At 47.2% G+C, this 12,810-nt stretch overlaps 1 protein-coding gene across 1 annotated transcript in view; it reads left to right on the top strand.

Annotated features, from left to right (window-relative positions):
* Positions 1 to 2,370, top strand: part of LOC119439963 (phosphatidylcholine translocator ABCB4) — a 148,119-nt gene extending 145,749 nt beyond the window's left edge. The window contains exons 22-23 of the mRNA XM_049662682.1: positions 97 to 456; positions 1,830 to 2,370. Of these exons, the coding sequence (XP_049518639.1) occupies positions 97 to 456; positions 1,830 to 2,030 (561 nt within the window). The 3' untranslated portion in view covers positions 2,031 to 2,370. The remainder of the gene's footprint in view (positions 1 to 96; positions 457 to 1,829) is intronic.
* Positions 2,371 to 12,810: the final 10,440 nt, after the last annotated feature.

Here is a 12,810-nt window from a genome sequence, read left to right as displayed (position 1 = left end):
ACAGTTAACTTCTAAGCTGTCAAGCCAGCTAGGCCCAATTCGTGTTTCGCGTGTCACAATACGATAACCTGTGTATCACCTTTGGCTTCGATGCAGCTGATCGACCACATCTCGACCAAGATGATGCGGCTGTCGTGGATGCGTGAGCAGCTGGGCTACGTGAGCTCGGAAACTCTGCTGCGTAGCTACAACATTGCCGACAACATCGCGTACGGCGACAACAGCCGCGAGGTGTCACGCGACGAGGTGGTCGTGGCTGCGTGCCGGGCACATGCGCACGACTTCATCACGCAGCTGCCTCAGGGTTACGACACCGTGTTGCCGCCGCCGGGGGAGCCGCCGCTGCTCAGCGAGAGCCAGGCCAAGCGAGTAGCCCTAGCCCGGGCCTTGGTGCGGGACCCGCGCATCCTTCTGATCGACGACTCCGTCAAGGGTCTGGACGCCGAAAACCAGCAGGCAAGCGAGTCATTCGCAATCTTTGACAAAAGAGCAAACATGAAGAGGACGAGCGGTGCGGAGGGGCACGGATCTTTACAGCTAGTAACAGAGCTGGAAAATACCTGTCCTATAGATATTTTCGGGTTAATTCTATGCTGCATTTCTTAATCTCCAAATATTACCATTTTGTGACACTTGAAACGTTTAAATGCACCAATGCAGTGTCAACCAACCACGTAATGCAGCGTGATCGAGCCAACCGATTACCTCCAATAGAAAGTCGGACGGAATAAACTACAATGCACCCTCTTTTTCAGTGCAGTTCTATAAGCTGCAAACGCTGTATGGTACCTGCAGGGGGAGGCATTTAGGAAGTAGCTATAATGTATTTGCTATGATTTCAGAAAGAAAACTTGTCTGCGAATGGTGCGCATACTGAATCCACTGGCCATGACATTGACTAAAAAAGTCACGCATAAGCAGCACTGAGTATCATTGCAAGGCACGCCTTTAACTCTAATGACTACACATTGAAACCACGCCCAGGTTGTGGACCGCAGGGACTGCATTTTGCCATCTGGTTGCGGTGTGTTGCCTGTGTACGCCAACATGTAGGTTTACTACATGTAAACTTCCGCGGTCACTATATCGTAACAAAGCATCCGTAAAATTGCCGAAACGTCATTTCTGCTTTCTTGTAACCTAGTGCTCACGTGGTCGGTGTTTGTGTTGGTTTACACACAACTGTGCCAAAATTATCACAGTACTCGCGAGTTTTAGTCATAACTTAGATTTCTAGCTCTCGGTGTACCCCTCAAAGTTAACGTACTGTTGACCAGGTGCTTATTTCTGCAACAATTCGAAACCGTCGCGTAAAAAAGTTGCGTAATAGTACACACCTGCAATAGCTGTACTTAAGCCGAATACTACCAGCACAACGTATATTCGTGACTTTTTTCAACAAGCAATGAAATGCATCGAGGCGCTTGGTTTAGTGAAGTGCTTCAAGAAAAAGCATCCCGTGACCTGGTGTGATCGGAAGGAAAGAGGTTGGTAGAATCACAGCTTCAGCAAGTCACCGTCAAGAATACTACAATACAGAACAAAATCCACTGTAATATTTTTCACTAGTCATTCAAATATGAAAAGAACTTGAAATTACAAGCAAGCGGTCCACCAATATATTGCGTACAACGCACCAGACCTGACAAACATCACTACCAGTCTTTCGAGAATTCTGTCGAACGCATTTATTCGTGCCTACTTGTCGTGCTAAATAAAACATGGCATGGTCACGCGTCTCGGTTCCAAAGCAGAAGTTGTCACTTCTCCATTCTGCCGGCTTCTGCGGCAAATAAGTTTCCGACACTGTTTGTTGCTCGCCTGCGCAGGTGGTTCGCAACGCCATCGCGGAAGCGAGCAAGGGGCGCACCTGCGTCATGGTGTCGTCCAAGTTGTCCGTCATCAAGGACGTCGACCGCATATTCGTCATGCAGCGCGGCCGGGTGGTCGAGAAAGGCTCGCACGCCGAGCTGATGCGGCGAGAGGGCGTCTACCACAAGCTCTTCACCGAAGAAGGAGCCGAGCAGTGAAGCCACTCCTTCGGCGGCGCCCACATTCCTCTGCGACAATTTTTGGTTGCCCACACAGACATTGCTGGCAGAATATTGCTTCCAGTGCCGTTCCGTACATTTTTTTTTTACTGCGAATCCGCTTGAAATTTTAACTAGCTTATATATCCTGACTGTTCTAGCCCTACCCTCGAGGAGGCATACTGCAGTGTAAAGTGTTATGCTTAGAGTTCTCGTGCAAACGTAGTTTTAAGGCACCGCTCGTTCAACACCAGCGCGCCGCCTAGTGTTCCAGGTGCCTGGTGGTGGCCTGCAAACAGGCACGAATGCGAACGACCGCAGCACTCAGCACCGACCGTGGTAGTTGGCTAACGAGCAGCAAAACCAGTTAATGTCCGGCGCGTATTATCGCGCACGCTTTTTGGGGGTTGTCTTGAATGAAGGACGCGCACTGCGTGTTTAAGCGTGCCTCTACCTCTTCTGGTATGTATTGCGTGGATGAGGCAGAAGGGCAAGACGACATTTATTCTTGAAATGTGCTGAAATATTTCGCCTAAGCACGTTTCAGGCCCTTTCTAGCGTATTTTTTTTTCCTCTTTATATATGTCGTTTACCGGGGACCTGTAATTTTTTTAAGATTTGTAATTATCAGCACTTGTTCAAGAAATGAGCTCCGGAGATGCTGCATCTTCAACATTAGTTTACGTCGGCGTGTCAACATTTTCAGGCACGATATCTGAATTTCTCGCGTTGTGAACATGACGTCTCAATGACCGCTCGAATTTTCTGTATGACAAGAGAATGACGCATGTTGAAATTACAGAAAGGTGGTATATGTGCAGCCTGTCTTTAATGAGCAAATGTTTGGCAACAGAATGAGTAACTGTTGCCTCCGCTGCTCCACACAAAGTATCAATATCGAGCTTGGCTGCTCGTTGAACGTTCAGGCCATACCATATGACCCTTTCTGCTGTTGATGAAAATACTTTATCGCGCGAAAATCAGTCAACAATGGGTCAAGTTCACAAACAATGGTTTGTGTGTAGTCTAAATGAATACTTTGGCGTTTTTCATTTGACGATTGATTACATCGATTTAGTGAGCACCAATGTACACTACCATAGAAGTTAATTGGCACTGGCAAAGGTACACAGGAACATGCATATTGTCACCCAGCTATTACAGCTAGAATAGTTCACCAGCAACAGATAGGCAAAAAAACACGTCAGCCTTTAATAATGGCTGGACCTCGGAGAGCGCGCGCGCAACCACGAACTTCGTCGTTCTCGCCTCAAGGGGCCAGTGTCACCACGTGCCAACTTATTTCGCGTCATTGCTCCCCTCTCAAAAGCGACCGACCCGGTCGCTTCAAGGGCATGGGGCGAGCAATATGGGCAAGAGTGCCAACATGGAAAGAAAAAAAAAACATACAGGAATGTACACAGTGCTGAAGTGGTTTGTGAGGGTTGCTTATCCCTCGCGTGCGTAGTACGGCTTCATCCGTACTACGTGGACGACTTCAGCACGGGGACGGCGTCGGTTCGAACTAGGATCAGAGCTTTGAGGCACCACCTCATAGTTCACATCACTGAGGCGGCGTACAACTTCGTAGGGGCCGAAATAGCGGCGCAACAATTTCTCCGAGAGCCCACGGTGTCGGATAGGTGTCCACACCCACACGCGGTCGCCTGGTGAGTACTGGACGTTCCGTCGGGTCCGGTTGTAACGGCAGGCGTCGGTATTCTGCTGGGTGCGGATGCGATTCCGAGCAAGCTGGCGAGCTTCCTCCGCTTTCTCGACGAACTCCTCAGTGGTGTCATTACTTGTGGCTCCGTGGTCTACCGGGAGCATGGCGTCTAAGGGGGTTGTAACGCGACGTCCGTAAACGAGCTCGAATGGTGTAAACTCGGTGGTTTCCTGCACAGCGGTATTGTAAGCAAACGTCACGTATGGCAAAATTTCATCCCATGTCTTGTGTTCCACATCAATGTACATGGGTAGCATGTCGGCCAATGTTCTGTTCAGGCGCTCTGTTAAGCCGTTAGTCTGGGGATGATAGGCTGTGGTCCTTCGGTGATCAGTATGCGTCAGCGTGACGACTTGTTGCAACAACTCCGCTGTAAACGCTGCACCGCGATCAGTAATGAGCACAGCGGGTGCACCGTGACGAAGCACGATGTTGTGGACGAAGAAGCTGGCGAATTCAGCAGCAGTTCCCCGCGGCACAGCTTTTGTCTCCGCATAGCGAGTTAAGTAATCGGTTGCCACGATTATCCACTTGTTTTGCAAGGAAGACGTGGGGAACGGACCAAGAAGGTCCATTCCCACTTGCTGGAACGGCGCCGGGGGCGGATCCAAAGGCTGAAGGAGGCCGGCAGGCTTGACGGGTGGGACTTTACGCCTCTGACAGTCACGGCACGTTCGCACATAGCACTGAACCGACGAAAATAGGTGTGGCCAATAGTATTTCCGCCGTATGCGCGCTAATGTCCTCGCGAAGCCTAAGTGGCCGGCACAGGGATCGTCGTGACACGCCTGTAAAACTTCCTCGCGCAGCGCAGTCGGAACGACGAGAAGGAACGTTTCTTGGCTGTTCTCGAAATTTTTCTTGTACAGGACATCGTTCCGCAGGCAGTACGATGTCAATCCTCGTGAAAGTGGGCGTGGGACAACAACGTCAGCTCCCTCGAGATATCGGATGACTGGAAACAGTTCAGAGTCTGCACGTTGGTAGTCAGCCATGCGCACCACGTCGACGACACCAAGAAACGGCAAATCTAGCTCCAAGTCGGAGGATGTCGAGGGAATAGGAGAGCGTGACAAGCAGTCAGCGTCGCTATGCTTACGGCCCGATCTGTAGACAACAGTCATGTCGTATTCCTGGAGGCGGAGGCTCCAACGAGCGAGGCGACCTGACGGGTCTCGTAGATTGGCAAGCCAGCAGAGCGAATGGTGGTCACTGATCGCTCGAAATGGCCGGCCGTATAAGTAAGGTCGGAACTTGCTGATGGCCCACACGACTGCTAAACATTCTTTTTCGGTGGTCGAATAATTAGATTCTGCTTTTGTGAGACTACGGCTCGCGTACGCAATTACACGTTCTGCGCCGTCTTGCCATTGCACCAGAATAGCCCCGAGTCCTACGTTGCTTGCGTCTGTGTGAATTTCAGTTGGCGCGGTGTCATCAAAATGCGCCAGTACTGGAGCGGATTGAAGGCGTTTGCGCAATTCGGTGAAGGCCAGCTCTTGGTCTTCCGTCCACACAAAGGGCACATCTTGTCGCGTCAGTCTCGTGAGAGGTTCAGCAATCCTCGAGAAGCCTTCAACGAAACGGCGGTAGTAAGCGCAGAGGCCCAGGAACCGCTGAACAGCCTTCTTGTCTTTAGGGTGAGGAAACTCGGCAACGGCAGCGAGCTTTTCTGGGTCTGGTCGTACTCCTTGGGAGCTGACCACGTGGCCTAAAAACTTGAGTTCCCGGAAGCCAAAGTAACATTTTTCAGGCTTGATGGTCAATATTGCAAAACCTGGTAAGCATTCACTGGAGAGCGTCTCAAAATTAACATTCACTCCAAACCTAGTGTCAACAGAAAATCTGCCGTCACTTGCATTTCTCGAAACAAGCCCGGCATGCTGTCTCGCTAACACTTTGTTCTGTTTCTGCCAGCGGCATTGGACGTTGTAACGACAGTATCTAACGTAGTTGCCCGCTGCTCGGTCCGTATTAGCAGCTTCCGGGAGCGCCTAATGAAATTGAACGTAGATATACGCACTTTCGGTTGTCTTAATTAAAAGAAATTGACCCCATAATGCTGCTACTGAACTTGTGATTGCTAGTTCAGGGCTGTCTTATACAATGGGCCACGTGCCTACGCGTTCCAAACGTCGGCTTCCAGGGACTTCGGAAGTATTTTTAGAGGGGGGCGGGGGGGGGGGGGGGGGGGGTCTGCAACACGGACAGCGCAGGGGAGAAAGCGGCAGCACTATTGTATTGTTTTGTTCTTGTTTTGTTGTCGAAAGCAAAAAGGAAACGTTGCGCTTTCTACATTGTATTTGTAAAAACAAATCATGAAATGTTACGCTCATGGTAGTCATGAAATATTTTGTTGCCGTGCATCTCTTTGCACTACAGTATACCTTTAGCCTACACGACTACTGCAGTTAATTGCTCTCTAATGACTTATATTACCACTAATTATGTGCGCGCTTCATCTGGTAATTTTAGAAATTGTGCACACGCACATTAAAAAAAGAAACACTTGAAGCTGAATTTTCAGCAAATTCTATTTATTACTCTCCGGATTTGCACATTCACGAAGTATCCATGCACGAAGTTCTTCAAAAGCGCATGCAAACAAAAAGCTATACGATTAGAAAATAGCATGAAACACAAACAAAACATAGCGCCGTTATTCCTTCCATCTTTTCACCCTCAGCTGCAGATTCGGTGTAAAAGAAAGAGGGAAATAATCTAACAGGAATCGCACAAACACAGGCACACTAACTGTATAAACACAAAGTTCCCCGCTCATTGGGTCTGCCTTTAATGCATTATCACATGAAAACTTAACCGTTTCATCTGGACGGGGTGCACAGAATGAAAGAAGTGAATACACACTTTTTTTAACTACTAACATGCACAATAGATATACACACGAACAGCTCTGCATTTGTATTTACGAGAGGTACGAAGATCAATGCCCTGCAGGTGTAATTACAGCATTTGCAATATATACAAGCAATGATGGAGTGCATCGGTTTACAAGCGAAAACTTTGGGTTATCAGTCCTGCTTGTCACGCGAACCGCAATGAAATACCTTTTTGATTTTCTGCTTGAGAGGGCGCTTACAACCCGCGTTCCGATCTGCTCTGTGCGTCAAAACAAAGGGCGCTCGAAGGGGTACGGGGAAGAGCAGTGCGCGGAAGACCGTGGTATGCATTGCTCACAGCAGAACGATTCTTTATGCGCATAAGCTTATTCAAAGCAGTGCGGCTTCATCATGCAGCTCTAAACGGCCCGCCTATGGACTCACGTCCGACACTTCAAAGCAGAGGTAACGAGCAGAGAGAAAGAAAAGGAGAGAGATGGATAGCTGCAGAAAGTAAGTGCACGCAGTCTGCTCCAGTTTTCAAAGTTTCATCATGACAGATGCACACCTTACTTATCGCCTCACAAACAAAATGGCTCTTCGCTCGGCAGTCCTGGTGACAAATCCTCTGAGTTGAGCGTGGCGGTCTTTTTCTTGTGAACATGCTAAGTGAGAAGATGTGTTAGGCTCCTCTACGTCATGCGGTTCCACAAGTGCGTTTTCATTCGGCGTAAAGCGCTCAATAAACGTTCTACCGAAGCTACAGATGCAGGTACAGAAAGCAGAAATTGCATGTATTTTACGCTTTGTCTAGCAGCTCTAGCAGATTTTGCCTGCAGAGTCTTCTAAACGCTATCAATTCACTCGACACTGGACAAAATAGAAGGGAAAAGTAAGAACTGCGCCGAAAGATGACTGCGCCGAGAGAGCTGCGTACATGCGTAATGCGCGTTTAGTTCATCAGCCGAGAATTGTGTTTCTGTGGAGGCGTCAGTCAACGTGCCTTCCAATTTCACTAGCGGCTCCATGCCAGGCTGATCCAAGAGCCGCCGCATTTCGCTCGTAATACGCTCGATGGCCTCAAAGTATTTGTTACGCACTGCTTCTTTGCGATAGAGCGCAATTGGCGGGATAGACGTGCTCGACATCTCAAACCACCTTGGCGGTTTTGCAGGCCTTCTGCTGCGAGGCTCCTTCAGAGCTAGCTGAGTTGCAAAGGCGCTCGTGCGGTCCGCTTATCGAGCGGGCGAACGAAACGCGTGCTCCCGAGTGAGACTTTTCATAAATACGATGCTATGCCCGGCTATTATGAAACATTTTGACCTCATGGTCACCGGCAGGTGCCAGCACTGTGGCGAGGTAGCAGCTACCTACCCATTGTATGGGCCTGCCAGCAAAATTCAGCCTAAACCCCCAGCCCTGCACGAGAGGACTGGGAAGTGGCCTTGCTTGGCTGCTCAGACCTTCACGCCCAAAGGACCTTGGTCCAGAGAGCCAGGACGGCGGCTTCGACTAATGGCGTCCCGGACTGGTCTTTGGCCAAAACGTTTCCTCGTCCCAGCAAAGCATCGTATGAGCCTATTTCCACGACAAATAGTTTTGTTATAAATAATATAGAGCTGTGTGAAATTATGTATATTGTAAGTAAGCTTGTAGTTACTAAAGCACAAGGTCTGGACGAGATTCCAGCGCGCGTTATAAAACAGAACATTGATATAATAGGAGACATTTTATGTGATCTATTTAATCACTCATTAAGTACTAGAATACATCCATCGACATTCAACATAGCCAAGGTTAGCCCTGTCTATAAAGAGGGGGACAGGTCTGACCCTTCTTGCTACCGCCCGATATCTGTACTAAGTGTTCTTAACAATATTTTTGAAAAAATAATAGCAAACCACATGCACTCATTTTTGGACAAATACCATGTGTTATGTCCACATGAACATGGGTTCCGACCTATGCGTTTACAAACACAACAGTACTTACACTAAGTCAGGCATTAAATACCGCCCTTCAAAATAACAAATTCGCCGTGGTGGTTTTTCTTGACCTCAAAAAAGCATTTGATACCGTCGACCATGAAATCCTACTTTACAAATTACGTAAATATGGCTTCCGCGACACTATATGGGATTTCTTTCAGAGTTACATTAAAGGTCGTCAACAAACGGTAACTATTAATACCCTTCAATCCATACAAACAGGTGTGCCACAAGGTTCTGTATTAGGGCCGTTGCTGTACCTGCTATACATAAACGATTTACCCCAAGTACTAACCACCGCCGAAATGCTCATGTATGCTGACGACACCGCCCTAATTATTACGGTGATAATGTTTCTGATATAGAAGAAAAAATGAATACAGAACTAGTCAAACTTGCTGATTGGTTTGCTGCTAACAAGCTTACCATAAATCCCAATAAAACAAAATGTATGGTATTCCTCTTCAGAACTAAAACTACTCCACATAATGATATACCACTACGTATTAATAATTGCCTTATCGAACGTACTGACTCTTTCTCTTACCTTGGTGTCCTTCTAGGAATTAAGATTAGCCACATGTATTAACAATGTTATAAGACACAACGAGCCATTCCCCATTTCATTACTCTGCACCCCACTTCGCCACACCAGGAACCAAACTTTTGGTAACCTAAATATCCCGCCAATAAAAAACGCCTATGGCAAACGACTGCTACAGTACGCTGGTGCGAAAGTCTGGAATGGTATTCCGCATTATATAAAGAACTGGCAGAACTTGCTGAGAGCAATGAAAAATTACTACTTTGAAGTAATTCTCTCTGCTTTCTAAACTGATAGATATTTATGTTCTATTTTTGTTAGACCATGTATAACTATTATTTATTAAGGTTTTCATGTGTTTATTACGCAGTGACGTAATTTTCCTGTTCTCGTTGTTAACCTGTCGAATAGATTAATACTAATACCTACACAACATGTTCTTATTAGCAAATCTAAGTACTACTATTACTCAGTTATGTTTTATGTATTTTGCGAAGTGTTGTATTTTCTTGTATTTTTTGTTAACCAAATTGACTACACTTATACCAAATTGTATGACAGTTTCTTATATGTATATTTCTAAATGGGCCCCATACTAGCCGTTGGCTATGGGACCATACAGATTGTGCGTATCTTGTAAAATGAAAAGTATATGTCTAATAAAGAAAGACAGAAAGAAAGAAAGACTAGGAACATCACCTAGTATGTAGGTTCCCACTAGGGGGTCCACACCTGTCTTTATTGTGCAATAAAAGCTTCTCATCATCACCCATAACTCCTGAAACGCGGTTTCAGGCCACAGGCAGGACACTGCCTCGCACAGAGTCTCTGTAGCTTCATTCGCACCTGCAGCACGAAGCGTTGAGCGTTGGAAGACTCTTGCTAGTTCCTCACCCGGACGAGCCAGAGCTATGGGCACATTTATTCCCAACAACATTTAAATCTTTCCCATGAGTGTTTGGTATCCTTTTAAAACGGATTTGCTGTTGTCTGCCATCGAGTCTGTTCCTTGAAGAATCTCACTCTGTGTTTCTCGGACCCTGGCATAATTCTCAGTGAACCTTCGACTTCACCCTGACTGTCTACCTTGCCGGGCATAGTGGGAGAAGGCTATTTGGCATTGACTGTGGCTCATTCAAAGAACAATAGACGAATAAACACTCCCATGCTTTTCTTATTCGTGAATGTTTCGCAGCTCTTACTAATTTTCTGCAAAACAATTCGCTAATCTTTTTCTGGACTCCTGCAAAACGGCCGGACTTGTTAGCTGCCCCGTCAAAGCAGTGGCCACGAATGTTGCGGATATCACGGTCAAGGCGCAAAATCATATTTTTGATGGCCATGTACAGCGTGTCAGCCCTGCTATATAGTGCTCTGTCAGCCCAACGCACGCATATGGCAAATTGCCCTTCACCTGTCCCATCAGAAGTTCCTTCAGCTATTATGCCATAAAACGAGCTACAAAGCGCGTCTCTAACAATTCCCCGCTGTATCGTGTGGGTTATGATCTCAATTAACTCGTTCTGCACGTCACTGCTTATCCATTTGTCCCTTTTTGCCATCCATGTCCTAATAATAATAATAATGATTTCTGAAGATTTACGTACAAAAACCAAGATCTGATTACGGGGCACGCCGTAGTGGGGGACTCCTGTATAATTTCGACCAACTAGGGTCCTTTAACTAGGGTCCTTTAACGTGCACGCTATGCACGGTGCGCGGGCGTTTCGCATTTCGCCCCCATCGAAATTCGGCCGCCACGGCCGGGATTTGTTCCCGCGACCTCGAGCCTATAGCAGCGTAACGCCCAAGCCGCTAAGCAACCACGCAGGGTATGCATTTTCTCAATGCTGGAACGTTCCGTGACCTTTCATCAAACAAATCGAGTAGATTCCCATCGTATTTAGTGCGCCCAATCAGAGCTTGGCCCGTGCGACACAGGTGGCGGACGGAGCTTCCTCCTGCTGCTGCTGTGTTAGAAGCTGTCTTACACAGATGCCCCTTCGCCTCGACAGGTTGTGGTACGAAGAATCTATGCGGCTCCAGGCATCCAAACCTTTACCTTGGAAAATTAAAAGCACCCGTAACAAATACTACATCGCTTTTGCTGTCGTAGGAGGGCCACACCAATTCTTCAAACGAATACCACTGGCAAGATCTGTTATTCTTGTTTCTTGGAAATGTGTAGCTTTGGGAAGGAACCGAGCGAAGGCCGGACGGAACTGGCTCCACGATGAACTCCCGCCACCAAGCAAGTGCGTGCTGCCTGCCTTGCTCAAGTCTATTCTTCCGTTTCGATAAACTGGCCCCGACGTCGCAGGCGTTTGTACGAAGGGATATTTTTTTTTACTCTGGCATGCGTGGTCATCACAGCATATCTGTAATGGCTCTATGCGCATACTGAGCTTCTTCTCTCTTTTAAAGTTGTGGGGCATGCATTAAAGGCTCAACACTGGAGACAGTTTGTCTGCGGAACTATGGCGATGACTGAGAAGACTGGATGCAATCCGTCGGGGATGCAATCCGTCGTCATCCGTCGGGGATATCTATGGCGGTTGCAAGTTCCGACAGAGTTCCTGCGAAAGTCACGAGATGAAAGATGCTTCCATTGGGTGATATTTAAAATTCAGTTTTATTCGACAAGCCTTATCCTCAGAGCATGCTTCTTGCGTAATATGGCTGCACAGCTGGGATGGAGAATCGGGACAGGCACCTACCGCTAACAACGCAAAGTGAGGAAGCGAATTTTAAGCGTGTGCTCAAGTAGTGTAAATAATCATGTACAGGCGTGAGATGTAATACCTTGTGGAGTTTCGGTTCTTGCACATGAGTGTTTGGTGCTGGCAGAAACTGACGATGTTTTGTTGAGAAGCCGGCATCGTTGCGCGCATACGACTAGCGTGCGCCACGATCCCTCCGAAGGTAGAGAAGCGCGGATTGCTGCAAACTAGGCACTAGAAATCCTGCCAGGACTTGCACGGCTGTCGCTGCCAGTAAATTATGCAAATATGATTGGCTAACAAAAGTTCTTAGTCTTCATGAGCGTTTAAGCAATATTAACATCTCACAATTTTATCCTTTTGCGCGTTGTTGTTGTTGTCTTCTTTTTTTTTTTTTTTTTGATGAGCAACAAATATAGCGCGACGCGGAGTGTGCGCAGGCGATGTCCGAGCAGGCGGCGCCGAGCGCGCCAGATGCAAGCGCCGGGTGACGCAAGGTTACACAAGACTCTCTTCGCCGGCCGCTATCTTAAGCGCTTGGTCTTTAGGCGTGCGACGAAAGCGCCGGTCAAACTGTTGACATATTCGCGACGCGATTGGCGTGTATAGGAACGGTGCTTCACGAAGCACACGGTGTGCATATATCTATAGTATGTGTTCACAACCACGAAAGAGTGTACCCTTATAAAAATGACTATTGAAATGTTGTTGGCATATTGTTGAGGAATTGTTGACACAATATCCTTTCAATAATGTCTCAATAGTTATTGAACGTACACAACAATACCTCAACAATAAAGTTGTTGAGCGCTTCACAACAGTAAAGTCATTGACTAATTGTTGTTGACATATTGTTGAATAATGTTGAGTACTATTGAGAATTGTTGAGCAATATTGACATTGAATATATGTCTGAAACACACACGCATAGGCGTGTATGTGTTTTACACATATATATTGTT

This window comes from Dermacentor silvarum, chromosome 2 (genome assembly GCF_013339745.2).
Source record: "Dermacentor silvarum isolate Dsil-2018 chromosome 2, BIME_Dsil_1.4, whole genome shotgun sequence".
NCBI lineage: Eukaryota > Metazoa > Arthropoda > Arachnida > Ixodida > Ixodidae > Dermacentor > Dermacentor silvarum.
Note: the sequence above shows the minus strand (reverse complement) of the source record. Positions and strands in the feature narration are given on the sequence as shown.